Source organism: Antedon mediterranea, chromosome 7 (assembly GCF_964355755.1).
Source record: "Antedon mediterranea chromosome 7, ecAntMedi1.1, whole genome shotgun sequence".
NCBI lineage: Eukaryota > Metazoa > Echinodermata > Crinoidea > Comatulida > Antedonidae > Antedon > Antedon mediterranea.
This window is the reverse complement of record NC_092676.1, coordinates 4,389,453-4,417,051: the sequence shown is the minus strand read 5'-3', so window position 1 is coordinate 4,417,051 and position 27,599 is coordinate 4,389,453. Positions and strand designations below refer to the sequence as shown.

The 27,599-nt window shown below is 33.9% G+C and overlaps 1 protein-coding gene across 1 annotated transcript in view; it reads right to left on the bottom strand.

Annotated features, from left to right (window-relative positions):
- Window positions 1-1,298: 1,298 nt before the first annotated feature.
- LOC140054101 (phosphatidylinositol-binding clathrin assembly protein-like) overlaps window positions 1,299-27,599 on the bottom strand; it is a 44,789-nt gene continuing 18,488 nt past the window's right edge. The window contains exons 13-24 of the mRNA XM_072098970.1: window positions 23,459-23,576; window positions 22,874-23,099; window positions 21,919-22,071; window positions 20,019-20,135; window positions 17,849-17,941; window positions 15,919-15,987; window positions 14,037-14,199; window positions 12,019-12,133; window positions 7,718-7,747; window positions 4,112-4,180; window positions 3,340-3,423; window positions 1,299-2,335 (exon numbers count right to left, since the gene is read on the bottom strand). Coding sequence (XP_071955071.1) covers window positions 2,324-2,335; window positions 3,340-3,423; window positions 4,112-4,180; window positions 7,718-7,747; window positions 12,019-12,133; window positions 14,037-14,199; window positions 15,919-15,987; window positions 17,849-17,941; window positions 20,019-20,135; window positions 21,919-22,071; window positions 22,874-23,099; window positions 23,459-23,576 — 1,249 coding nt within the window. The 3' untranslated portion in view covers window positions 1,299-2,323. The remainder of the gene's footprint in view (window positions 2,336-3,339; window positions 3,424-4,111; window positions 4,181-7,717; window positions 7,748-12,018; window positions 12,134-14,036; window positions 14,200-15,918; window positions 15,988-17,848; window positions 17,942-20,018; window positions 20,136-21,918; window positions 22,072-22,873; window positions 23,100-23,458; window positions 23,577-27,599) is intronic.

Genomic DNA, 27,599 nt, shown 5'->3' with positions numbered 1-27,599 from the left:
ATGGGTCGACATTTATTGCATGTCAATTTTTCGAAAATTTCTATACTATAGTAGATGGAATTTTTTATATATAACAATATTATGGCATAATTTAATTTTTTAATTTCAATTTTTTTTGTTTGTTGACATATTTGATTAATATGACTCCATAATACAATGATAACTTAATATTATGTGCATATAGTACTATTATATTATCGCTTTTTTCCTTCCAAAGAGGCCTACCTAAAATGTTTAATTGCCAAATTTTGTCAAACAAAATGTAATATTCGTTAAAAAAATTGGACAATAACAATATGAGGCCTATACAGTTGAACCTCCCGTAAGCGACCACACTGGGACCGCTTACGAGATATCCGATTATAACTCCGATATAACTTTGATAGGTCTCAGGGCGATATCTAATATAATGACAAGTCAATCTGTAAGATTATATTTAACTTTGATAGAGAAAAGAGTGAGTGAATAACACAGTTGTCGCAATACATATTGCGCACTTTAATGTAAATTTATGCTAAACATACTTGTATGCCAAATGAGTATGCCACTGCCAGGCTCTGTTTACACACGGTCACCAATCACAGGCATAAATCAAATCCCCTGTTCACACGCACAAAATTACTGACGTCATTTTACCGGTAACCCTGATTTGCAATACATACTAGGGCTGATAAAAATCGGTTTCCAATCATAATAACCAGATTCTGTTTAGTCGACTATTGGTTCACACTAGAGGTGCACAGCAAGCGAGTTAACCAATGACAGGCGACAGTTCGAATAATCCATCGCTTGTGATTGGTCAAATCACTTATGTTGCGTTACGTCCTTGTGTTTCGACTTGGGAACCAAGATCGCTTGGGAACCAATTTCTTACACAGACTGACACGATTGGTTTGCTCCCGATAACAACTCTCTAGCGTGAACCATGACTCCATACAAATTTCTAGCGCGAACCAGGACTATAAAAACACCTCTGCTCAATTGTCTTATTCAGATAAATCAGAAGCCATATGTCTATAAAAAATGAAGGCATTACAACAATGTTTGAACATATAGTCTATTGTATAAGTGGTACACATACTTGTATATAAACACGGATAGAGTTCAACATAGCATGCAATACTATTATACTAAACATGTTTATAGTCTTAGTACAGTAATATTATACATTTATAATTATATATTATTATAATAAACAAAAACATATAATAACAAAAATAAAAATATAGGACCGAAGGAAAAATTTATATATAAGTTTCATAAACAAATAATTGTTTGTAACCCATCTATTGCTCGTTACAAAAAACTGTTAATTAATCTACAATTATGAATCAGTTACTGAATTTACTAATTAATATGGGGTCACTTGGGGTCATATTGAGCACATGTGGTCAGTATTGCAGGTGGCAAAGTATTTGGTTCATGTTTTAAAAACAATGGCAGCAATTAAACAAGAAATATGAAGAATCAGAAATAAATAAAATAAAGATTTTCGGAATTACTTTAAAAAACTGAAAATTTCCTAAAATGTGTTTATACTATGACCATAACAAAAAAATAACAACTGTATGAGACACATTGGCTATTCCTTATTTTATTTACATAAAGTTGAACCCCCTCCTTTTGGACACCCCTATTCAAGGGACACCCACAATTAAAGGGACACTTTCTTGGGTCCTATGGTTGTCCCTTTGATATTTTAACTACTATTTCATTTGTTATGAAATATAAATTTATCAAATGTATGTATCTCTTTAATTTTAAATACATATTTGTTACATGTATTCATATTTCCATTTCACAATTTATCGTGTTAGCATCATAGTATAAACACACGGATAATTTGTTGATCTAAACCAACATTTTATATAACAAAATTATATAATATACAATGTAATTCACATCTCCAGATAAAAAATATAAACTCACTTTCTACAGAATTACTAGCATGATCGACAACAGGAGGATTTCTCTCAGATATTTAAACAACTCAATTACAATTTTAATTGTTTACATTAAATTAATTGTAACTCTATCCATATAAAATGATTTAATATATGTTGTTTCAAGATATATTTCCTCTTCTGAAAATTTGTGAGGAAAACAATGATTTTGGGTGACAATTACAATGTTTATAATTCATTGGTAACAAATATTATTAACTAAAAACCAGTTTGCTACATCCTGTAAATTATGATATTTCTGACACTTTTAATGTCGCTATGATTAAATATTTTTATATTTTCTTCTTTTTCAGATGAATATGTTTAGTTCTTAAAAGAGCTAACTTGTGTATATATATCTTTATTTGTCACAGTTAGCTTCACAGACTTCCCTGCAAATATAAAAAAAGTATAGTAGAAATAACGTTATTTCTCAAAATTGAATCAAAGATTTTATACAAATAAAGGCATCTACAGCATATAATAATTGGTAAATAATTGTCAATTTTAATAAAAAACTTGTTGTTCTAAACAGCACATACTGGACTGCAGCGCTTATTAGACTGTGGCACTTTGTGGACTGTGGTGCTTACTAGACTGTGGCGCTTACCGGACTGTAGCGCTTACTAGACTGCGGCGCTTACTAGACTGCGGCGCTTACTAGACTGCGGCGCTTACTAGACTGTGGCGCTTACTAGACTGTGGCGCTTACTGGACTGTAGCGCTTACTAGACTGCGGCGCTTACTAGACTGTGGCGCTTACTGGACTGTGGCGCTTACTAGACTGCGGCATTTACTGGACGGTGGCACTTTGTGGACTGTGGCGGTTACTTGTGTGGTGCGTACAGGACTGTTGCGCTTACTGAACTGTGGCGCTTATTGGACTGTTGCGATTACTGAACTGTGGCGCTTACTGGACGGTGGCACTTTGTGGACTGTGGCGCTTACTTGTGTGGTGCGTACTGGACTGAGGAGCTTACTAGACTGTGACGTTTACTGGACGGTGGCACTTTGTGGACTGTGGCGCTTACTTGTGTGGTGCGTACTGGACTGAGGGGCTTACTAGACTGCAGCATTTACTGGACGGTGGCACTTTGTGGACTGTGGCGCTTACTTGTGTGGTGCGTACTGGACTGTTGCGCTTACTGAACTGTGGCGCTTATTGGACTGTTGCGATTACTGAACTGTGGCACTTACTGGACTGCGGCGCTTACTGGACTGCGGCGCTTACTGGAATGCGTCACTTACTAGACTACTTACTAGACTGCGGCGCTTACTGGCATGACTGCTTACTAGACTGTGGCGCTTACTGGACTGCAGCGCTTACTGGACTGCGGCGCTTAATGGACTGTGGCGCTTATTTATGTAGCGCTCTGTGGCTGACTGCCGTACTTACAAATGGATCTGTATTTTGCTGTGTTGGTGGTCTATGTATTTGCTGTGCTCCTGCTGCATTGTATGCCATACCTGTTCTCATTCCCTAAAATAAAGAAGTAATCAACACTTATTATAATGATTACTTATGTCCCGTTCACACTATCACACATTTTTGTCCTCACTGTTCCGCATTCAGTGTGTGCCATTTAATGTTGTCACAAATAGTTTACACACCATACCTTAGGTCACATGGTCTACATGGGCAACCTATTACCTAAAAAAACAGTGTAAAGTATGCACAAATTATTATACCACATGTCATGAACTAGTCGTGAAATGCGTGTCATTTCCCACAATAACATGCACGGCTGCAACCATGGTGCGTATCATTGCACAATTCAGGAATATAAATACAGGCGTAAATATTGATGTTTGGGTATGTATTTCATGCAATGTCCCGCAACTTTCTACAAAATGGCACGTACAGTACAATTCCCACATCATTGTAATGCACTCAATGCGGGGCAGTGCAGGACAAATATTTGTGTCAACATAACTTTAAAATCATGAACACTATTTGTATAAATTGATCTATTTTGTTATGTTGAATTGATTGGTATTGTCAAACTTTATTCAATAACAAATGAAGGGAGGCTTTTGAATCATTTTAACTTTATTGTACAAATACGTTTACATGACAAAAGGAATATAGGAAATAAGATATATATTAATTATTATTATTTTGTTATATCTACAAAACTGTGAATTTAGACATTATTTAGGAGACATACCATTTGTTGATTAGGTGCCACAAACTGTCCAGAAAAAGCTCCCGATCTCCAATCAGCTGGCTGACCTCCCTGCAACAACAATGGAACGTACCAAATACTAGTAAACTAATTTTGTTTAAAAAACAAACTGAAAGTAATTGTAACAATAGAAGCACTAGTAGAATATAAAGTAGTTTTTGTGGTAGATGACTTGTAATTTATTTTACATGATGTTAAATGGTTTAGTAAACATTAAAATATTAATTTAAAAATAATTTTTAGTAATATTATCATTATATCATATTGCCTTATCTTATTCAGTACTGGATTTTCATCTACAAAATGTAAAAAACAAGCAATTGAATATGCTTGAATATTTCACTAAAATCATAGTTATCACTTCTTTGAACTAATATTAACATCAATTTATTTATATTCAATATTACAAAAGAAAGATTAAAAGTACAGTAAAAAAAAAGGATTATTTTCAAGGCTTAACAAATTATTATATTCGATATAAAATTAATATGATCACACACAATAACTGAAAAAATGATTATTATTATTTATACACAATATGTGCAGATATTGCTGAGGAATGAGAATAGGTCCATCCCTTCCATGCACTATATAGAGGTAATAATTAAAGTAGTTTGCACAGCTGCAAAGAATCCATTTCTCAACAAGAGAGGCACACAAATAATACTATTTTAGAATGTTTTCACCCACCCATCCCTGTCACATCAAAGAAATTTAAATATTTGACAACTAAACACTTATAAACATTCTTAAAAGACCATTAGAAAAGAAATTAAAAAAAAAAAGAAAAATAAATTATATTAAAAAAAAAATCATAATTATAGCACAAAAATAAACACACAATCTAATATATGTGCAGTTGATACAATATACCATACAATGTACTAGAAGTTAAAAAACACAAGGAAAAAATAGAAATTGTTGCAAATACAAAAAGGTTTAAAAGTGATATGCTAAAATCCTAAAATAAAACCCTTAATGCAAAATTGAACAATAATTTTGAATTATTATTAATATTAATATCATACACTTGGTTCCTACTTGGATGGAACGCAGGACGTGAGCACAACATATGTAATTTGACCAATCACGACGCGATGGATCATCCTAACTGTCGCTTGTGATTGGTCAACTCACTCACATTCTTGCGTTACATCCTAGTAGAAATAGCTTTTAGGCCTAAACCTATACTTTATGATTATTATTTAGGCTTTTTTTACTCTATTATGTCATTACATTCCTAACTAACTACAAGATTTCTGACACGTTATCATTTGTAATGAAACTTTCTAAAGTTGATTTAATAATGTTTGGAAGATTTGATTCAACAAAACCTTTTAATGATATCTTTAAAAATATAGTCTGTTTTTGTTTTGTTTTAAATGGAATTGAATAACTTCATTAAAACTGTAATTTGTAAAATGGCCTAATAAAAGTCTGATATTTTAAATCGTTATTTTTCATATTTTTCAGGGACAACACATCTTTAAATACAGTACAAAAAAATTGTAGCCTAAATTGCATTTTACATTTACACAAGTCGGTTGGTAAAAATAAGAATTTTAATAATATAAATATTGTTTAATTTAGTTTTGTTATTGGTATTGACAAACTATAATAATAATAATAATAAATAATGAATAAAAACTTTTGAATTATTATAATTATTCCATTGTTAAATTAACATATCATAATTCATAATTATTATCCTAACAGTATCTTCATTGCAGTACTTTGATTAATATGAATTAACAAACACTTTCCTGGTAGCTGCATAAATTATTTATAGTTGCTTTTAGCGATATGATACACATCCGTTGCTGTGATAGCAATCAAAGCAAGCCACATCAAGATCTGAACTTTAAATTTCAAACAAAGTCTAGTAGTTTATTTGATCAAAATAAAACAACGTAAATTTGAAAATTAGATTCTCAGACTGCTATAGCTAGCGAGCAATGTTCGTACATTACCGATCTTTACCAGCTAGGCCTACAAATCTAAGCCTAACTAAGCTAGGCCTACACGTCTACACAAGAGAACTTACGACCCGAGCTACTTATAGGTAGTGCATTGTTTTTCTCTTTTTATCACAATTAACTGTAGAACGCACATTTAAGAAAAGAAATGACCTGGTTTAATGTTTTTAAAAATAATAGTTATATATTATTTTTAGAAAACGTCAAAAATTGCAGGTCTAGTTTCTTTAATAGAAACATCAAGAACAAAGTACTGGAAATACAAATCTAGAACCATAAACAGTTGTATAGATATGGTATACAGATATATTGTTTGATTTTTAACATTTTGTTATTAAAACCAGTTTTTGTTTCTTCTTTATACTGTGTGACCTCTAAGTGACCTCTTTAATCAAGGACTGTTCTCCTAGAGGGACCAGTAGCCTACTCACAGTGGCTGTGATGTACTAGTACACTGGGTAGCCTACTCACAGTGGCTGAGTGTGAACTAGTACACCGGGGTGACCCCCTACTCGTCTCGAAAGATGTACTAAGTTCTTTAAAGTGTACACAAGCATTTTTGTGTAGATTTGACCTACAGTTTACAGTCCTTAACCACACAAGACGACGGGAAGAAATATATATTTAGTAAATGTAATGAAGGTTTAAAATATTTTCTGCTATTAATTTGATATGTAAGCCAATAAAAAGCCTGCATTAAACTATAGAGAATAGAACACTATTCAGTAATAGAGGGGTTTTTTTTGGATGGGGGGGGGGGAGAGGTCACCATGACATCATCTCTGAATGAAGGGGTCACATACATATATAACATATACTAAATGTCTGTTGATTTAGTAGCACTGATCTCAATGGTAGCATATTACAAATGAAACATATTAAAATAATTATAGTCTAAAATATTATGTATTTTGTATAAATGATATTAGAATATATTATAAGATGACTAAAACTAATGTTATCAATATGTTTTTTGTAAATTTATATTCAACACCATTATGAAACATGTTAATGTTATTAATAATCATTGATCACACTGTTATAAAGTATATTAAATGTTCATACAGTACAACCTGTATTAATATGACAACTCCAGGACCAAACAAAAGTTTACCCTTAATACGGCCCTCATGTTAGCACACATATCGCTTCTAGTTCATTTTAATGGGAAATTATCTCCTAAATAGGTGATGTTACAAAGATTATTTTAAGCGGTTAATGTTACCCATTATTAGATAGGAGTTCAGTATGTTACCCATTATGAGATAGGAGTTCAGTATGTTACCCTTTATGAGATAGGAGTTCAGTATGTTACCAGTATGTTATACTTTATTGGATAGAGTGCTATACCAAAGCCAGTATAGTGAATTAATTATAAACCAACTACAATACCCAACCAGTTGTCATGATTAAACTACAGTAAATACATTGATGATGATGTGATGTTTTCTATTCTATCTGATTCCATTAATATGAATTTCTCACCGTGACGTTATCAAAACTAATAAATCTCGTACATCATGCATGCCGAAAACGAAACATTATAATTTGTCAAAACCCGAAGATGAGTAAGAGGTCCGTATGAAGAGTGGCCATGTGTGTGTCTACTTACCGGCTTGGGTGGTTGAGACTGGATTCCCTCCTTTAAGAATGTCAAAGGTAAATAAAACAGGATTACATGTAAGTGGAACTCATGCAGAATTTTACAAAAAATAACTAACTTACTAACATATGTTTATATGTAGTGATGGATAACAGATGTAAGGTATACTAAATTACAAGAAGAACATAAAGAAAAATAATAATATTGAAACATGCAGTTGTAAAGAGTTTATAGTACTGTACATACAAAAATATAATTTGTTAGTGCTAAGTTTAATGCCATGGTTTATTTTATGTTTTTCTATTTTTGTGCCTGTGTGATAATTTGAATAAAAATAAAATTAAATAAATAAAAATAAATGGTGCAAGTTGTACATAAAAGTTTCTAGTATGTTGCTACAAATTAAAAAATAATATATAATTTATTTTTTTGTTTAGCAATCATGTATTTGACTACTGTATATAATACAATAATGTTTTCAGCTTTCTTCTGTGGTGGGGCCTTGTGGGATATACTAAGTTTATTCAAATGGTATAGTGTTTTTATATAATTAGGGCGATACGGGTTATCAAAAAATGATAATATATAGTATTTGTAATTAGCCAAATATGGCAATAATGTTCATAATTAAATCCTACTCAGAATTTCACTGAACAAAATACTTTTACAGTATTTCTAATTATTGTGTAATGTAAAAATTACAATATTTACACAGTTTAAACCATCAGATGTAACATGCTTATTGACACAAAATGGTACAAAGTACATTGGCTATGAACCATGCTGTTTACTACTGACAATATTGATAATGATTCTAAATGAATTATGATGTCATAAATAATAGGAAGGATGATGACAACATAATGACAATATTAATAAGATGATGGAAATATATTGCAAGAATAATGACAATATTGGTGATAATATTAGATGATGATGATGATGATGTTATTAATGAAATCATGACATTTTAGGTGTAAGGATGATATTAAAGTGGAGGTGTACTCAGGGCTTTTCCTTCTGTTATTTAATTCAGTATATTAATATTAGTATGTACAAACGTAAACAATCATATCAAAATAAGCAGTTTCTGAGAAATCAGAAAAAAAATTTTTTTTTTTTAAATATCGAAAAATCGCTGTATATTTTTTTCAGCAGTTAGGTAATGACCTTAGTTGAGGTCACGTTACCTAGTTATGTTACGTCACGTCTCTTTATCTCTCGGATCGCTCGAGCTGACGAGACGCGCTAACTACACGTGTATCATTTCCGTCTCCTCCCTGCTCATAATAATAGACATCCATCCACGTCCGATCCGATCCAACGAACACTTATTATTGTCTTGCCTTTTGTTATTACTTTTTGAGTCTAATCTTAGCTTCAAAATGAAGCACTGTATGGTATATAGTGTCATAACAAGTCACATAGAGATATCAATCAAGTGAGGTTAATCTCCATTCGTCTCTCTGTTGCTTAGGGCTAGGCCTAGTCTGATTTACAGAATCTTTATTATAAACTGAATAAAATAAAAATGTGAAATTTTTTTAGAGCACCTCCACTTTAATGGCAAAACAATGTCAGATGATGTTATTTGATGAAGATGATGGTGATGATGATGGTGATGGTGATAATGATGATGGTGATAATGATGATGAATATGATGATGATGAAAAAGATGAAGATGATTAAGATGATGATAAAGATGATGGTGATGATAATGATGATAAAGATGATGATAATGGTGATGATGATGATGATGATGATGATGAAGGAGATGATGATGACGACGACAATAACGATGACGATGATGATGATCATGGTGACAATGATGGTGATGATGATGACAATACTGATGATGACATTAACGATATGATTACAATAAAGCTAAAGATGTTGATGATGGGCCTACTGATGATGCGGTTATATAATAAAAGGACTCCCCTATATTTATATTCTCCCAAATTATCTACAAACATTGTCACACACTAGATTAAAGAGTAAATTAGTTTTCAAACCATAATATTACTGTACCTCCTGTGATAAGCATTGAAAATAGGAAGAAAACAACATTTTGAAAAAACATATTAACAATTCAATAGTACATGATGTATTGTCGACTGTGTATAATTACAGCCAATCAACTTTCTTTGACTTGTTTCAATCAACCAGCCAATCAACTTTCTTTGACTTGTTTCAATCAACCAGACAATCAACTTTCTTTGACTTGTTTCAATCAACCAGCCAATCAACTTTCTTTGACTTGTTTCAATCAACCAGACAATCAACTTTCTTTGACTTGTTTCAATCAACCAGACAATCAACTTTCTTTGACTTGTTTCAATCAACCAGCCAATCAACTTTCTTTGACTTGTTTCAATCAACCAGACAATCAACTTTCTTTGACTTGTTTCAATCAACCAGACAATCAACTTTCTTTGACTTGTTTCAATCAACCAGCCAATCAACTTTCTTTGACTTGTTTCAATCAACCAGACAATCAACTTTCTTTGACTTGTTTCAATCAACCAGACAATCAACTTTCTTTGACTTGTTTCAATCAACCAGCCAATCAACTTTCTTTGACTTGTTTCAATCAACCAGACAATCAACTTTCTTTGACTTGTTTCAATCAACCAGACAATCAACTTTCTTTGAATTGTTTCAATCAACCAGACAATCAACTTTCTTTGACTTGTTTCAATCAACCAGACAATCAACTTTCTTTGACTTGTTTCAATCAACCAGCCAATCAACTTTCTTTGACTTGTTTCAATATACCAGACAATCAACTTTCTTTGACTTGTTTCAATCAACCAGCCAATCAACTTTCTTTGACTTGTTTCAATCAACCAGACAATCAACTTTCTTTGACTTGTTTCAATCAACCAGACAATCAACTTTCTTTGACTTGTTTCAATCAACCAGCCAATCAACTTTCTTTGACTTGTTTCAATATACCAGACAATCAACTTTCTTTGACTTGTTTCAATCAACCAGACAATCAACTTTCTTTGACTTGTTTCAATCAACCAGACAATCAACTTTCTTTGACTTGTTTCAATCAACCAGACAATCAACTTTCTTTGACTTGTTTCAATCAACCAGCCAATCAACTTTCTTTGACTTGTTTCAATCAACCAGCCAATCAACTTTCTTTGACTTGTTTCAATCAACCAGCCAATCAACTTTCTTTGACTTGTTTCAATCAACCAGCCAATCAACTTTCTTTGACTTGTTTCAATCAACCAGCCAATCAACTTTCTTTGACTTGTTTCAATCAACCAGCCAATCAACTTTCTTTGACTTGTTTCAATCAACCAGACAATCAACTTTCTTTGACTTGTTTCAATCAACCAGCCAATCAACTTTCTTTGACTTGTTTCAATCAACCAGACAATCAACTTTCTTTGACTTGTTTCAATCAACCAGCCAATCAACTTTCTTTGACTTGTTTCAATCAACCAGCCAATCAACTTTCTTTGACTTGTTTCAATCAACCAGCCAATCAACTTTCTTTGACTTGTTTCAATCAACCAGCCAATCAACTTTCTTTGACTTGTTTCAATCAACCAGCCAATCAACTTTCTTTGACTTGTTTCAATCAACCAGACAATCAACTTTCTTTGACTTGTTTCAATCAACCAGCCAATCAACTTTCTTTGACTTGTTTCAATCAACCAGCCAATCAACTTTCTTTGACTTGTTTCAATCAACCAGACAATCAACTTTCTTTGACTTGTTTCAATCAACCAGCCAATCAACTTTCTTTGACTTGTTTCAATCAACCAGACAATCAACTTTCTTTGACTTGTTTCAATCAACCAGCCAATCAACTTTCTTTGACTTGTTTCAATCAACCAGACAATCAACTTTCTTTGACTTGTTTCAATCAACCAGACAATCAACTTTCTTTGACTTGTTTCAAAATTAACTGCCTTGTCTATTTAGCCAATCAACTGTCTACAATGTTATCAACCAATCAAAAGTCTATGATTTTGTGTTTCAACCGGCCAATCAACTGTCGTTAACTTTGTTACACAATTAGCTCTTCATACTTTTGTCAACCAATCAGCAGTGTGACTATGAAACTATAACTTGATTCAATCAAATCAGCCAATCAATTGTCTGTAATTTTGTCAACCAATCAACTGTTTACGATTTTGTCGGACAACCAATCAACCAATAACAATTCAATACAGTATGTACAGATACAAAACATAATCGTCAATCTTTAGAACATTGACTTTCATAAATGCTGTAAAACGCTTAACAGTAATACTAAAATATATGATCTTATATTTATATCTTACCATATATTGTTGTCCTTGTGGCCATGTCGTTGTTGACGTCGTCTGTTGTGGGGCCCAATTAGCGCCACCTGTCTTCATATTCTTGGAAGGGTTTTTGGTCCATTGGTGATCGGCTCTGAAAATTATCAGTAAACATTTATTGTCCCCCAAAATTATGAAAAATTAAGATTAATAAAATCAGACTTTGAAGAATTTATTTTGTATTTGTAGTTTTAATAAAGTTAATTACTTCCATTGGGAAAAAGAACTGAAAAAATGTTTTCACTTGTAAAATAACAAAATAAATTCAACCAAAAAATTCAGCAAATTTGACTATTTTTGGCATTAAATTACATTTTTTTCTGGTAAATAAATGTTGTTTCAATCCGACTATTATGTGACATTAAAATGGCATATTCTACATATTCTATTCTATACAAAAATGTTAAAAAAATATTTTTTATGGAGGACAATATATTTCATGATATATATCAATAAATTAGATGATGTTTTTATTGTTTTATATATTATTTTTCTAAAATATATTTTCCAAAAGTAAATAATGTTCTTATAGTTATACTAGATGTTGCATGAACAAAGATAGAACGATTACAATGAACCAGCCAATCAAACATCTTTAATTTTGTCAAATATGCGTCTATCTTCCAATGAAGTACCTACAACTTTTTTGATCAACTAGCCAATAAACTCTCTTTTAAGTTTTGTCCTCTATTTGGCTCTTTACACATTAGTCAACGAATCAATTGTCTATTTAAATTTTGTCCATCTTTCAATCAACTATCTTTTACTTGTTTCAATCTACCAGCCAATCAACTGCCTATTATTAAGCCAACCAATCAACTGTCTACAATTTTGTCCAACAACCAAATAACCAATCAGATTTAAATCCGTATGTACAAAATTTAATCGTCAATCTCAATTCTCAATTTCTTATCAATGTTGAGAAACAATTACCACTAAAATATTCATTATTAGTAATTCTTTACGTTTTCCATGAAATAAGTCATGCATCATAATGAAACTAACATTAGATAGATAGAAAGAAATATAGCATAAGTGAGATTGCTTGGATAGGATGAGGAGAGGGTGTGGGAGGAGGGGGTGTGGGAGAAGATGGGGAAGAGAAGTTATAATATTAAGTCCTTGTAGACACAAAGTACAGTGAGATTGCTTGGATAGGATGAGAAGGGGGTGTGGGAGAAGATGGGGAAGAGAAGTTATAATATTAAGTCCTTGTAGACACAAAGTACCGTGAGATTGCTTGGATAGGATGAGGAGGGGGTGTGGGAGAAGATGGGGAAGAGAAGTATATAATATTAAGTCCTTGTAGACACAAAGTACAGTGAGATTGCTTGGATAGGATGAGGAGGGGGTGTGGGAGAAGATGGGAAAGAGAAGTATATAATATTAAGTCCTTGTAGACACAAAGTACAGTGAGATTGCTTGGATAGGATGAGGAGGGGGTGTGGGAGAAGATGAGGAGGGGGTGTGGGAGAAGATGGGGAAGAGAAGTTATAATATTAAGTCCTTGTAGACACAAAGTACAGTGAGATTGCTTGGATAGGATGAGGAGGGGGTGTGGGAGAAGATGGGGAAGAGAAGTATATAATATTAAGTCCTTGTAGACACAAAGTACAGTGAGATTGCTTGGATAGGATGAGGAGGGGGTGTGGGAGAAGATTGGGAAGAGAAGTTAAAATATACATTAATACAATACATTATTTTATTTTATTTAATTACTAATTTTACATTTATGCAAATTGTGCATTATTTGATTTTGTTTATCTTTATAAATTCTAATTTTAATTTAATTGTTTACAATCAGTGAGAATTGTTACATGTTTATGTCTTGTCATATTGTATTTTTGTGAGGGTCCCTAATGATCAGCTTCGGCTGGATGGACCACCCTCGTAAAATAATGTTGAAATAAAACAAATATAAGTGTAGAGTATACACATTTCTAAGAGGTGTAAATATCTGAATTTGAAATTAAGAGTCAAAGGTCATATATAATTACTTTTTCGGTGTTCCTCCTTTCATATTTAGATTAGTGGCTAGATGTGCCAATGTGCTATCAATATCCTTGCTTGTTCCATTTGAAACAAGATTTTCTGCGGGGGGTGTTGGTTCTATTCTCTTGTTCATTGGCTGCATAACCTCTCCGAGTAATTCAGCTCCGCCTGAAATTTATCAATATGAATTCATTTTTTATTTTGTTAATTATTATATTAGTTTTCAGACAGCATTATACTTATTATAACACAGTGCTCGTAATAATATTCATAATACATTTTAATATCTAGTTTAATATACTGCAAGCTCACAGGCAAAAAATAACAACAGAGGGCAGCACATACATAGTACATTTGAGATAGAGGATTAAAGATAATCATATACTATTATCTCTAATACACAACGTAAATTGATTTTGCATGCCTGGGAAATTAAACACGAGACAAGATCTTGAAATGGTTAGAAGGTTTTGACAATTATACTGCCCTCACACAGGCTTAACTTGGGTAATCAAACAAGAGAGGGCAGCAAATAATGCAGTACATTAGATGTAAATAATCTCTCTAATGTAAATTGATTATGCATGCCTGGAAAATTAATAACGCATGAATGCTTAAAGATGTATTGTCCCTTGAAACACAAAAAAATGAAGGTCAAAATATTCTAAATTTAAAGTGGCCATATCAAATTAATATTAAAGTTATTCACTTTAAGTCGAAAATTTGAGCCAAAAACAACAAGTTTACGTAATTAACAGGTAAATTAGTTTGATTACATTTCATCTGGAAAATCGTCACGAGCGAAAGTAAACAAAGATTTCAAACCATGAGTACGCATTATGCATATGCTAAATTAGGATTGTTTACAACTTGTCACGGTTAAGAAGGTATTTTCACACAGATCATGAGGAAGTTTTATGATTATGCATACAGAGTAGCCAAACAGGCGCGTTTCATTATGGGATATGTTTTGATTGAAAACTTTGACTGGAAGTCAAAGTAATTTTTTAAACAAAAAAACGTCTGTATTTCAGTTAAATTTTTTTTTTTTTTCGAAAAATATTTGGTGATAGTTAATAATTATTATGATACTTCAAAATGACCCACCTTTTTTCGAAATCTATTATTTTTTATTTTTTTGGAATTAGTCAAAGGGACAATACATCTTTAACATTGTACACACAATACACAATAAACACTAAATGAACTAAAAATGTTATTAAAAATTGCTAAAATTCATCAAATTTTCACAATGATTTTTACACTTTATTTAACCATTTTAATCTTTTGATTCGTGTGAATCTTCATTTTGATGTGTTTTATTGGACAGTTTTTTATATGTTTCTCCAAAGGGAGGTGAATAAATTTTGAATTTGAATAAGATAACATGGCAGAAATTGAAATTTGTATTGGATTCAATGTAAGAAATGATACATGTGTGTAAATACTTTATTTGTCACTCATGTCACACATAAAATAAACAATAAAATGTGACAAAAAAAGATCAAAATAAATCAGCTTTTGCTACTCAAGCTTTGGCCTTTAAAGTAAAATGCATTTGTTTGGCAATACAGTAACATCATTAGTTTAAGTAATAATTTTTTTCTTTAGAATGACCCGTTCTTTGAATTGCTTTAAAAAAAAAAAAATCTCATTTTAAAGTTGAACTTGAATTAAAAAAATAAAATGTTAGTGAATGAAAAATTGGTATTAATAATATGAACTCTTATGAAACAAAAGGGCTTTCGATCTGTTTCTAGAATTTCGGAATGACCTTTTCCCCTTTGCTATATCCGTTCTTCAAGTTAGTATCCTAATTCTAGATTGTACCACTACTTCTAGATTGCACCCCTTCTTTGGGTATTAATACCCATTGCATGAACCTACCTGACGTTTTGGTAGATGCCGTACCAAAGGCTTGATCAAAGTTAGCCCCTACTTGAGTTTGCATGACCCCTAACAATGAATGGCAAAATGAAGGAAAAAATGCACAGTGATACAAAACAATAACAAGCATACGACACTTACTTGGGGTCAAAGGTCATCTCAAAAATGTTGGATACTCATGCTGGTTTGTAGGTTAATTTCTTATCAATTATAATGAAATGATTACTGCAGTAATTTTGTGTGTTTACTTCAGTAGTTATTTCATTATAACTAATTGGAAGTTGACGTTTAGAAATGTTTTTTCTTGGAATTATTTTGTACATAAAAATATTATGTTAATATATACAGTTATTGACATGAGGGTTTGGTTCTACAGATTCCTAAGCATTCTATATTATAACAAAAATAGTAGAAACACAAGATGCCAGGGGTGATGCCAGGGGCATTCCAGGGTGCCTTGCACACTGTCATTCCAGGGGAAATTCCAAGGTACCAGGGTGTCACGCACACTGTCATCCCAGGGGAAATTTCAAGGTACCAGGGTGTCACACACACTGTCATTCCAGAGGAAATTCCAAGGTACCAGGGTGTCACGCACACTATTATCCCAGGGGAAATTCCAAGGTACCAGGGTGTCACGCACACTGTCATCCCAGAGGAAATTCCAAGGTACCATGGGTGTCGCGCACACTGTCATCCCAGGGGAAATTCCAAGGTACCAAGGTGTCGCGCACACTGTCATCCGAGGGGAAATTCCAAGGTACCAGGATGTCACGCACACTGTCATTCTAGGGGAAATTCCAAGGTACCAGGGTGTCACACACACTGTCATTCTAGGGGAAATTCCAAGGTACCAGGGGTCACGCACACTGTCATCCCAAAGGAAATTCCAAGGTACCAGGGTGTCACACACACTGTCATCCCAGGGGAAATTCCAAGGTACCAGGGAGTCACGCACACTGTCATCCCATGGGAAATTCCAAGGTACCAGGGTGTCACGCAAACTGTCATCCCAGGGGAAATTCCAAGGTACCTGGGTGTCACGCACACTGTCATGCCAGGGGAAATTCCAGAGGGTACCAGAATTTAAACACTGTCCTTAACATTTCTGGGAGATAACAATACCTGCCGAAATGTATCAACGCATTCCCGTTCCTTGCCATCAGGCAAATGGTCATCATGTCATGCGTATTATGGTCGATTCATGTATTTTGTGTTTCTATTATTATTTGTTACAAACTATATTACAAATTAAGAGCAATGAGACAATTCTGAACTAAGCAATGATTTGATAACTCAAATACCTACCTGTATTATTGTTATTAAATTTGATTTGAATTATTTGAGTTTAAATAGAAACTTAAGCCTGTTTTACTTAAAATCAATAAGTTCACTGGCACATGGCATTGGCAGGACTAAATTTTCCGTTAATTTGTCAATATCAATTTAAATTGTAATTTTTAAAATCCTGATGTTGGAGACAAAAATATGTTGGATCTTTCACAGAGACATTTTGAAGTTTGTTCGTTACACACATTTTTACTTATGCGTGCATTTATACACAGGGGGTTATCAAAATGAACCGAATTGTATAATGATCATCAATTGCTAGATGGATCAACCTCATTAAATATATTAAAAATCTCTTGGGATGAGATGAAGGGGGTGGGATGAGAAAAATAAGATGAGACCATTTTGTGGATTTAAAAAAACTCAATTTCCCGCTTAAGAAATCATGATACTGTTCTGCATATGTCGATAAATTCAACGGAACATTTTATCAGCAGCATATTGACTTTAAAGAAACTAGGCTTTATAAAACATTAGTATTGATTAGTACCAAATTGTTATGTTAGTCTAAATACAAAGTGATAAATTGTTAAAAAAGCTAGACTTTTAAAAGCTATTTGCAGCGTGCAACCTTTATTACCTGTTTGAATTGGCCTAGCACTATAAGCTGTTAAGCCTGGATCGATGAGGCTATTGGTTGAAGGTGAAGGAGAGTTAGTTGGTGGCAGCATGCCTGAAAATTATAATGACAAAGTAATATTTCTTCTTATTAAATATTGTATAGCAGCCTGTGAAAAATTAGCACCTTTGTTAATTAGCATTAAGTTGTGTCTACACTATCAAACTATGCGACAAAAAAATATGATGTGCCCATATATGGACATGATGATGTCATATCACTACCATATTTGAGCATATCACTACCATATTTGGGCACATCACACTTTTTTTGTCAAACTAGTTTGATAGTATAGACAGAGCTTAAGAGGAATTAAATCATTATTTAAATATATAATAATAATCTAATAAATAAAATATGTATATTTTCATGATTATACAGTGTGTACGGGATAAAAATATATTAAAGTATACAGTAATTCATTAAAAAAAAAATATAATTAAACTTTCGATTAAAATTAGATACTGTATATTTATACAAACACATATTTACATAAATAACTGAAATTGTAGGGAAAATATGGTAAATAAATACAACAAAGTCTTAACATGGGTTATCATTTGAACAGTTGATAGACAATTACCACCATGCTACATATTCATATCTAAACTTTGTGTAAGGTGTTAAAAAAAGAGTCTGTATTTATTTCAGATCCCCTTGCATGATTGTGCTTCTATTAGACAAAATGGATGGATCACCCTCATTAAAAAAAAAACATGATCTGTGTGTCCCAGGCAGGTAGAGAATTGTAGGGGTTAGGTTGTCAATAAGTTAAAGCTAGGTTTGAAAAAAATAAAGTACGTTCAGATATCCAGAGGAATTCTGGAGTGCCTATGGTGAAATTAGGCTTTTCAGCTATCCAGTTTGGGTGGTTTGAGAAGTTAAAATTGGGCCTAGTAGAACTCACTAATATTGGTGTTCTCCATAAAGTTGTGCATAGAAATCAAAAAATATTTGCATGACATTTTGTGTACAGAATATTGAAGATATCCAAACAATTATATTTAAATTTTATTTATCTTCAACCGCTGTCTTTTTAAATTAATACATTCTCTTTCAATCATTCTGTCCAACTCATTTTATAACTACAGTACATCCACTTGAAATATAGTACTGTGGAGAAAATTCAAAACAATGAGAAAAAAATAAAAGATATATCAAGAATTTAGACATTGAAAAAAAAACCATGGAAAATGGTAGTGGTTAATAACTTCCAGACACAGTACATTCCAAATGCATACATCATCCAAACACAAGAGGGAGAAGTCACGACAAACATCCAAGCACAAGAGGGAGGAGTCATGACAAACATCCAAACACAAGAGAGAGGAGTCATGACAAACATCCAAACACAAGAGGGAGGAGTCATGACAAACATTCAAACACAAGAGGGAGGAGTCACAACAACATCCAAACACAGGAGGAATGGGTCATGACAGATGTCAAAAAAGTACCAGATCTTGTTTGGCGAGTAGGTGTTCCGCTAGGGGACACGGAGGGTGAACTGAAGAAAGCTTCCAGATCAGCGACGGCATTACCGCCAGATTCTAAGCCACCCTCTGGTTCTAGGATGCTTGGAGTCCAGCTGTGGCGTTCATAGCCACGTGACGGCGATCCTATGCTGGGTTTTGCTGTGTTAGTAAACGGGTTGGTTGGTGCCAAGCCTAGAGAATAGAAGCCTCATATCTAACAGGGCCATTTAGCTTCATCTTTTAACAATTGAATTATTTTTAGTTATAAAAATAATCATACATATTTACATTGTGAGATCACTAAAGAAGTTGTTTTTAGGGTGGGACACAAACCTAATATCTCAAATAACAGGTGTGGAATCATACCTTCAGATCATTAAGGATCTAGGTCAAGATTATTACCTATATACTTTGAAATTTGGTCAACATAATTATAAATATATATGGCCTTATATAGCAAAACACTATATGCTGACAATGTAAGAAACAAAATAACTGCATTTCTTATAATTTTGATCACAACATTAACATATGGACATTTAATTCAATAAAGTAAAAAAAAAAAAAATTACAAGTGCTTTAAATACGTTTAATGTGCGAAACATTGAAAGATTGAAAATACAAAAGAAAGAGCAAAGTAATAAACAGGTATGCTATACTTTGTGTATTATCACCGCCAAGAAAGCTATCAACGATGCTGGCAGGAGCAGATGCGCTATTTCCCACGTTGTCATCGAATGGCGAACGAGGGCGTGGTACTTTCAAAGCACGACCAACTATCCACAGAATCAAAACAAGCGAAGCATGTAAAGACAAAGTGTAAGTGTAAAGCCAAACAAGTGTCCGAATAAAGAGAACGAGAAAAAGAAAACATTACTAATAACAATGTATAGCTATGAAAAACATTTTCAGTATTTTAAAAAATGAAATAGTATTCATACATTGCAGTAACAATAAAATAAGAAAAATAAAATATACAGTAATAGTAAAACACAATAATGAGGAGTTGCATAAACGTTATATAATCAGTAGCCAATCACAATTGATTTGCTAATTATCAACTCCTTTCATCCAGTTAGCAATATTTTTGACAACTGACAATATTTGGTTCAATCTAGTTTAGGTTGGCTTAAACTGGTTCAATCTAGTTTAGGTTGGTTTAAGCTGGTTCAATCTACTTTAGGTTTGCTTAAGATGGTTCAATCTAGTTTAGGTTAGCTTAAGCTGGTTCAATCTAGTTTAGGTTGGCTTAAGATGGTTCAATCTAGTTTAGGTTGGCTTAAGCTGGTTCAATCTAATTTAGGTTGGTTTAAGCTGGTTCAATATAGTTTAGGTTTGCTTAAGATGGTTCAATCTAGTTTAGGTTGGCTTAAGCTGGTTCAATCTAGTTTAGGTTGGCTTAAGATGGTTCAATCTAGTTTAGGTTGGCTTAAGCTGGTTCAATCTAGTTTAGGTTTGCTTAAGATGGTTCAATCTAGTTTAGGTTGGTTTAAGCTGGGTTCAATCTAGTTTAGGTTGGCTTAAGATGGTTCAATCTAGTTTAGGTTGGCTTAAGCTGGTTCAATCTAGTTTAGGTTGTCTTAAGATGGTTTAATCTAGTTTAGGTTGGTTTAAGCTGGTTCAATCTAGTTTAGGTTTGCTTAAGATGGTTCAATCTAGTTTAGGTTGGCTTAAGCTGGTTCAATCTAGTTTAGGTTGGCTTAAGATGGTTCAATCTAGTTTAGGTTGGCTTAAGCTGGTTCAATCTAGTTTAGGTTTGCTTAAGATGGTTCAATCTAGTTTAGGTTGGTTTAAGCTGGTTCAATCTAGTTTAGGTTGGCTTAAGATGGTTCAATCTAGTTTAGGTTGGCTTAAGCTGGTTCAATCTAGTTTAGGTTGGCTTAAGATGGTTCAATCTAGTTTAGGTTGGCTTAAGCTGGTTCAATCTAGTTTAGGTTGACTTAAGCTGGTTCAATCTAGTTTAGGTTGTTCAAGCTGGCTCAATCTAGTATTATATCCGGTGAAAAAAACAAAACAAGGCCGTTCTGCACACAAACTATGGTTTTGTTTTATACGCACACAGGCATTTAGGCACAAAAAACCAGTCATTAAACTTTCGATGCATGAACGTACTGGAAATTGGAATGAACTATACTCATTAGATTAGTTTTCGTTACTCACAGAATTCAGTTTGATAAAATTCTTTAGGAATATATAGACATTTTTAAATCTGTTTATATATGCTGTTAATATATGAATATTTATGGTTGATGAGTATTGGAAATGGATTTATTAACCTACAGTTTAGCGTGATGGGCTTGGCACAAACCCGTCTAATTTTCTGTAATAATATTATTAAAGCAAAGTAAATGATTAAAGCCAGTCTACACTATCAAACTTTATGTGCCCATACATGGACATGATGATGTCATATCTACCATAATCGAGCACATCACACTTTTTTTGTGATACAAGTTTAATAGTGTAGACAGAGCTTAAGAATAAATGCGAGTGTATGTAAAGCGAAGCATTATCATGCAAGTATCATGTGATTACAAGCGCGGATCTGATTTGTCTTACCGTTCGGTGAGCTCCAAGGGGAGCCGCTCGGCATGCCAGGGTGCATCATTTGTGACTGCGCCTGCAATGTAGCCTGGACGACAGCCATTGGATTCGGTGTTAAGCCCATGAGATCTTCTGACGGTTTACTCGTCGGCTGTGATTGTGATGAATCTAAAACATGAATGGCTGATTTTATGTATGATATTCATGACGTATGTAAAGCATTTGAAAGAGCCCATGAGATTTGACTTGATAATTGGCAGAAGATTGAGCAGAAAAATAAAACATAAGCACTAAAGATTGAGATGACAATTATTTTGGTACTGGACCTGTGCCAGGATTTGAACCCCAGATTCTGGTAAGCAAGCATGTTCACCACTAAAGCATGTCACTATGAGAATGGTTGGAGCATGAAATTGAAATGTAAACATATTTTATTTCTTTCTGTCTCCTTAAGTTTTGGAAAAGATTGTGGAAAAAAAATGTCAACAACAAAAGAAAGGGATTTTTTGTCCGAAAGTCAAAATCACATTGTAGTTTCCTAGAATAGAATAACACACTGTGGGTACTGAACAAACATGGTAGACGCATATGTTGTTTTCGTTTTGTTTTTGATAATTGAAGTCAAAAAACAACCATCTCCTGGCCCTTTATTTTAGAAAATAGCGCTTATTTATTGCCAATAATTAATATATTATAAGTTGATATATTATCTAGTGGCAGATCCAGGATTATGGAATAGGGGGAAAGGGAGACCCCAGGGCCTAAAGATGGCAAATTTTAGGTGCCGAACTAAAATTAGTATCCTATCTTTTTCATTACAATTAGCAAAATTTAGAGGGCCCCCTCCCCCACCTTGGATCAGCATATGCTTATTCACTGAGACGAATTGCCTTCTAAACTTTCTGCCATTTTTATTTACACACATTCACTTTTCTGGACCAGAAAATGTTAATATATTTCAAAGACTTACTCGTTGTGGCAACACTAAATAAATCTTGACTAGGAGGAGCGGTGACTGGAGCGGTCACAGCCTGTGGTGGCGCTGATGTATTTGTAAACGGAGAGGTCACAGCCTGCGGTGCTGATGTGTTTGTAAACGGAGAGGTCACAGCCTGTGGTGGCGCTGTGTTTGTAAACGGATTGTTACTTGTTGGTGCTGCACTCAACTCAGATACTGGAGGAGATGTATGGGTTTGCTGTGGATAATAGTTAATATTATGTTAATTAAAATATATCATAATAATAATTATATGATTTTTGTTTTCATTTTTTGTTCATATAGACCATTCCGTCATTTAACTCTCATTATACTCTCCATTTCACGAATACAAACATTTATTATGTTAATAATAAATAATAATAATTTATATAGCGCACATATCCTCTAAAAGTGCTCAAGGTGCTAAAGATTTAAAGATTGTCCCCTGAAAAAACATTTTTAAAAAATAACTTATACACAAGTTGTTTTTTTGGTAAATTAACACCCATGACCATAACTTAGAATTTTAAGTCCAGGATGGGGCTTATGACCGCATCTCATTTGTGATGTTCTTACCATCTTCATGGATGCAAGCCTTAATTGTTCTTCTTCTAAAGCTTGCTTCTTTTCTTCAGGATCAATGTTTGCTAGATTTGATGTGAATGCACTCACTGCTGTAGCAATAGTGGCTGGCCTACGAGAAAACAAGACGGATTCATTGCGATGGAACTTTAAGCTCTACACTATCAAACTAGTTTGACAAAAAAAGTGTGACGTGCCCAAATATGGTAGTGACATGCCCAAATCTGGTAGTGATATTACATCATCATGTCCATATATGGGCACATCACATTTTCCTGCCATATAAAGTTTGATAGTGTGGACAGAGCTTTAGTAAAACAAGGGCAACTATTCTAATAAGGTCTACACAGGTTCCAACTTGGAACAATAAAATATTGGGATACTTAGGGAGCGTGCCCAAATGTTTTTACTCCGTTAATAGACGTTTAAATGCGTTAATAATATGCAAAACGTTAATGAGTTGGGCGGTCTGTACTCAGCAGAGCGTATCATGGTTAATACTGTACAATGAAATTGAATTTAACGCGTACAACGGAAGAACAACGTCCGTTGTTTTCGTCCGTTAACCGCCGACCTAACAGATCGTTTTTATATTCGTTAAACGCTCATTTAACGGACCCTTGTACTGTACTGACAATATCACACCACACATTACAGAGTTCAATACAATAATATCTAATAATAATATGAAGATCGACGGCAATTGCTGTAGAAAGGGCCTTGAAACTGCAAATGATGTTGTGGTAAACCGTCATTTCGACGGCAATAAAAAAATGCTGTTAAAACTACCTTACCCAACATTAAATTATCAGCATCTACAATTCCACAATTTTTGTTGAACATTTTCAACTTATAGAACATTCCTATAATATACTAATTTTTTGTTTAGCATGCTTGACGTTAATTCCTTCTTTATTTTTTACCCCGTACACTTGACCGAAAAAAAAAATGGCGAAATTGTAAACACGGATAAAACCCCGACTGTCGTATCGATAGTATCAGCATGTATAGCCTTTATGGACGATGGTATGGACCAAACAATATAGAAACCGGTCGCCGTCTATCTAGAGCTAAAACATTTACTGACTGTAGCTGCCGCGCGAGTTAAGTGTGTCCAAAAACAGAGGAGGAAACTTTGGGCGATATGACGTCACGTTATTAGCAAGCACATGGTTTTTTATCACCGCGAAGCGATGTACAACACGCACCACAGTGTTTTTGGCCAGCTTCCGTGATGCTGCTGCAAGGGTGTCATGTTTATTACAAAATACTAAAAAAACTGTGTACATTAACAATTATTGTATTACGTAAATAAATTATTACTTTAACTATCGCTGACCTCGAGTGTGTCCAAAAACAGAGGATGAAACTTTGGGCGATATGACGTCACGTTATTAGCAAGCACATGGTTTTTTATCACCGCGATGCGATGTACACACGCACCACGGTGTTTTTGGCAGCCTCCGTGATGCTGCTGCAAGGGTGTCATGTTTATTACAAAATACAAAAAAAAACTGTGTACATTAACAATTATTGTATCTATTTAGGCCTAAATGGTGTAATAGGCAAAACACTAACAGTACATATATAAAATAAATATATAAAAACAATGTGCCATTGCCTTCTTGCAGTAGGGAGGCGTCGCAAAAAAGGGAATTCCCCTACTTGCTCTCAACCAAGCGCGAATTTACTATTCAGTGCGTTGTTCCGTTAAACGCCGAGTTAACGGACGATAGATGACAGTATATAGATGCATCATTCGAATACCCATCATTCCCGGAGTTTACTGAGTTTTTGTGTCCGTTAAACGCCGAGCCAACAGACGATAGTATTAAAATGACAGCATAATATAGAGTATAGCATCATTCCACAGGTTATATTACTGAGTTTTTGTGTCCGTTAAACGCCGAGCTAACGGACGATAGTAATAAATGACAGATAGAGTATAGCATCATTCCACAATTTACTGAGTTTTTGTGTCCGTTAAACGCCGAGTTTACGGACGATAGTGTTGAATGACAGCTGCATATAGAGTATACCATCATTCCCCAGTATACTGGGTTTTTGAGTCCGTTAAACGCCGAGCTAACGGACGATAGTATTGAATGACAGTATTATATAGCATCATATTCCACAGTTTTACTGAGTTTTTGAGTCCGTTAAATGCCGAGTTTACGGACGATAGTATTAAATGACAGTAGGCCTATTATATAGAGTGTAGTATCATTCTACAGTTTACTAAGTTTTTGTGTCCGTTAAACGCCGACAGCATATAGAGTATAGCATCATTCCACAGTATACTCATGGAGCTATACAATTTTATAGCTCCATGGTATACTGTATTGAGTTTTTGTGTCCGTTAAACGCCGAGCTAACGGCGGACGATAGTATTGAATTACAATAGAGTAGCATCATTCCACAATTTACTGAGTTTTTGTGTCCGTTAAACGCCGAGCTAACGGACGATAGTATTGAATGACAGCATATAGAGTATAGCATCATTCCACAGGTTACTGAGTTTTTGTGTCCGTTAAACGCCGATCTAACGGACGATAGTACAGTATTGAATTACAATAGAGTAGCATCATTCCACAATCTACTGAGTTTTTGTGTCCGTTAAACGCCGATCTAACGGACGATAGTATTGAATGACAGCATACAGAGTATAGCATTATTCCACAGGTTACTGAGTGTTTGTGTCCGTTAAACGCCGAGCTAACGGACGATAGTATTGAATGACAGTAGGCCTATATAGAGTGTAGCATTATTCCACAGTACTGAGGTTTTATGTAATATACAAATAACAATAAATTATTTAACAATTTTAACGAGAGGAGGAGCTTATCTTTCTAGGCTTTCTTTGTTATTAATTGTTTATAGTATGTAATCTAAACAATAGCTACGCGATTGTCTGGCGGTGTACTTTTAACGAATCGTTCATGGCCTAGCTCTCTGTAGTGCGGTATTCGCGTCAATATCATGTTACATCCAGGGATAAAAAATACGTATTTTTTTCAGGTGAAAGTCGGCTATTAGAAATTTAGACACGTGTCGCCCGACGTACCAGCCTAAAAAATACCATGAATCGGATCGTAAATAGTATGCTTAGACCTATATATTTTTATTTTACCGTGTAGGCCTAGGCCTATATATATTTTTATTTTACGGTAGGCCTAGGATATAGTATTATACATGATTATTTTAATAAATATAATTATATACGTTGTTCCAACGCGTTGTAACAACAATGACCGGACTGCTAATAACCCGTTATTTTGAGTCATCATAGGATTTCACGCAACATACCATAACAAGGACTGTTAATAACGCGTTGGAATCATCGTTACGCAACACTGAACAGCATGTCCGGTCTCCCGTTAATTACGCGTTAAACAATGGAGTGATAACAACAGCATAGTAGCTAGTAAAAGGGAGGGCTTGATATGCCTCACTGAACACGCCCAACCCTATTTAAATTAGCTTGCATATTACGGTAAAATTTGCGTTACAACAAGTTTAACGGAGTAAAAACATTTGGGCACGCTCCCTTAATACAAAACACTAAATCATAATTGATGGCATCACCAAAAAATTGTTTTGCCTTTAGTTAACCTCGTAAAGGTAAATGTATGTACTATCGGTTTGTAGTCTTTAAAATGAGACAGGAGAAAATTTTGTCTGGCGGTTATTGAGAGACTGGGAGGTCTGTTTTGCATTATGACAAAGGTGCCATTTTATCTTAGGGTGAGTTATTCTAATAGGTGATTTACACTTTATACATACTTGTCACTATATTCAAATAGGGTCTACATCCCCCCACCCCCCTCTTCCAAAAAAAAAATCTTGTAACAATGACAGGATCTTAAATGAACCAGAACACTGAGGTACTCCTATTCTTTCCATCTTTAAGTGCAGAGCCAGATTTGTACACTGTATCCCAACCTAATGTTTAGTCCTTATTCAATTTCAATTTATAAAGCTCTGTCTACACTATCAAACTTTATGTGACAAAAACATGTGATGTGCCCATATAAGGACATCACCACCATATTTGAGCATATCATTACCATATTTGGACACATCACACTTTTTTTGTCAAACTAGTTTGATAGTGTAGACAGAGCTTAAGACAATT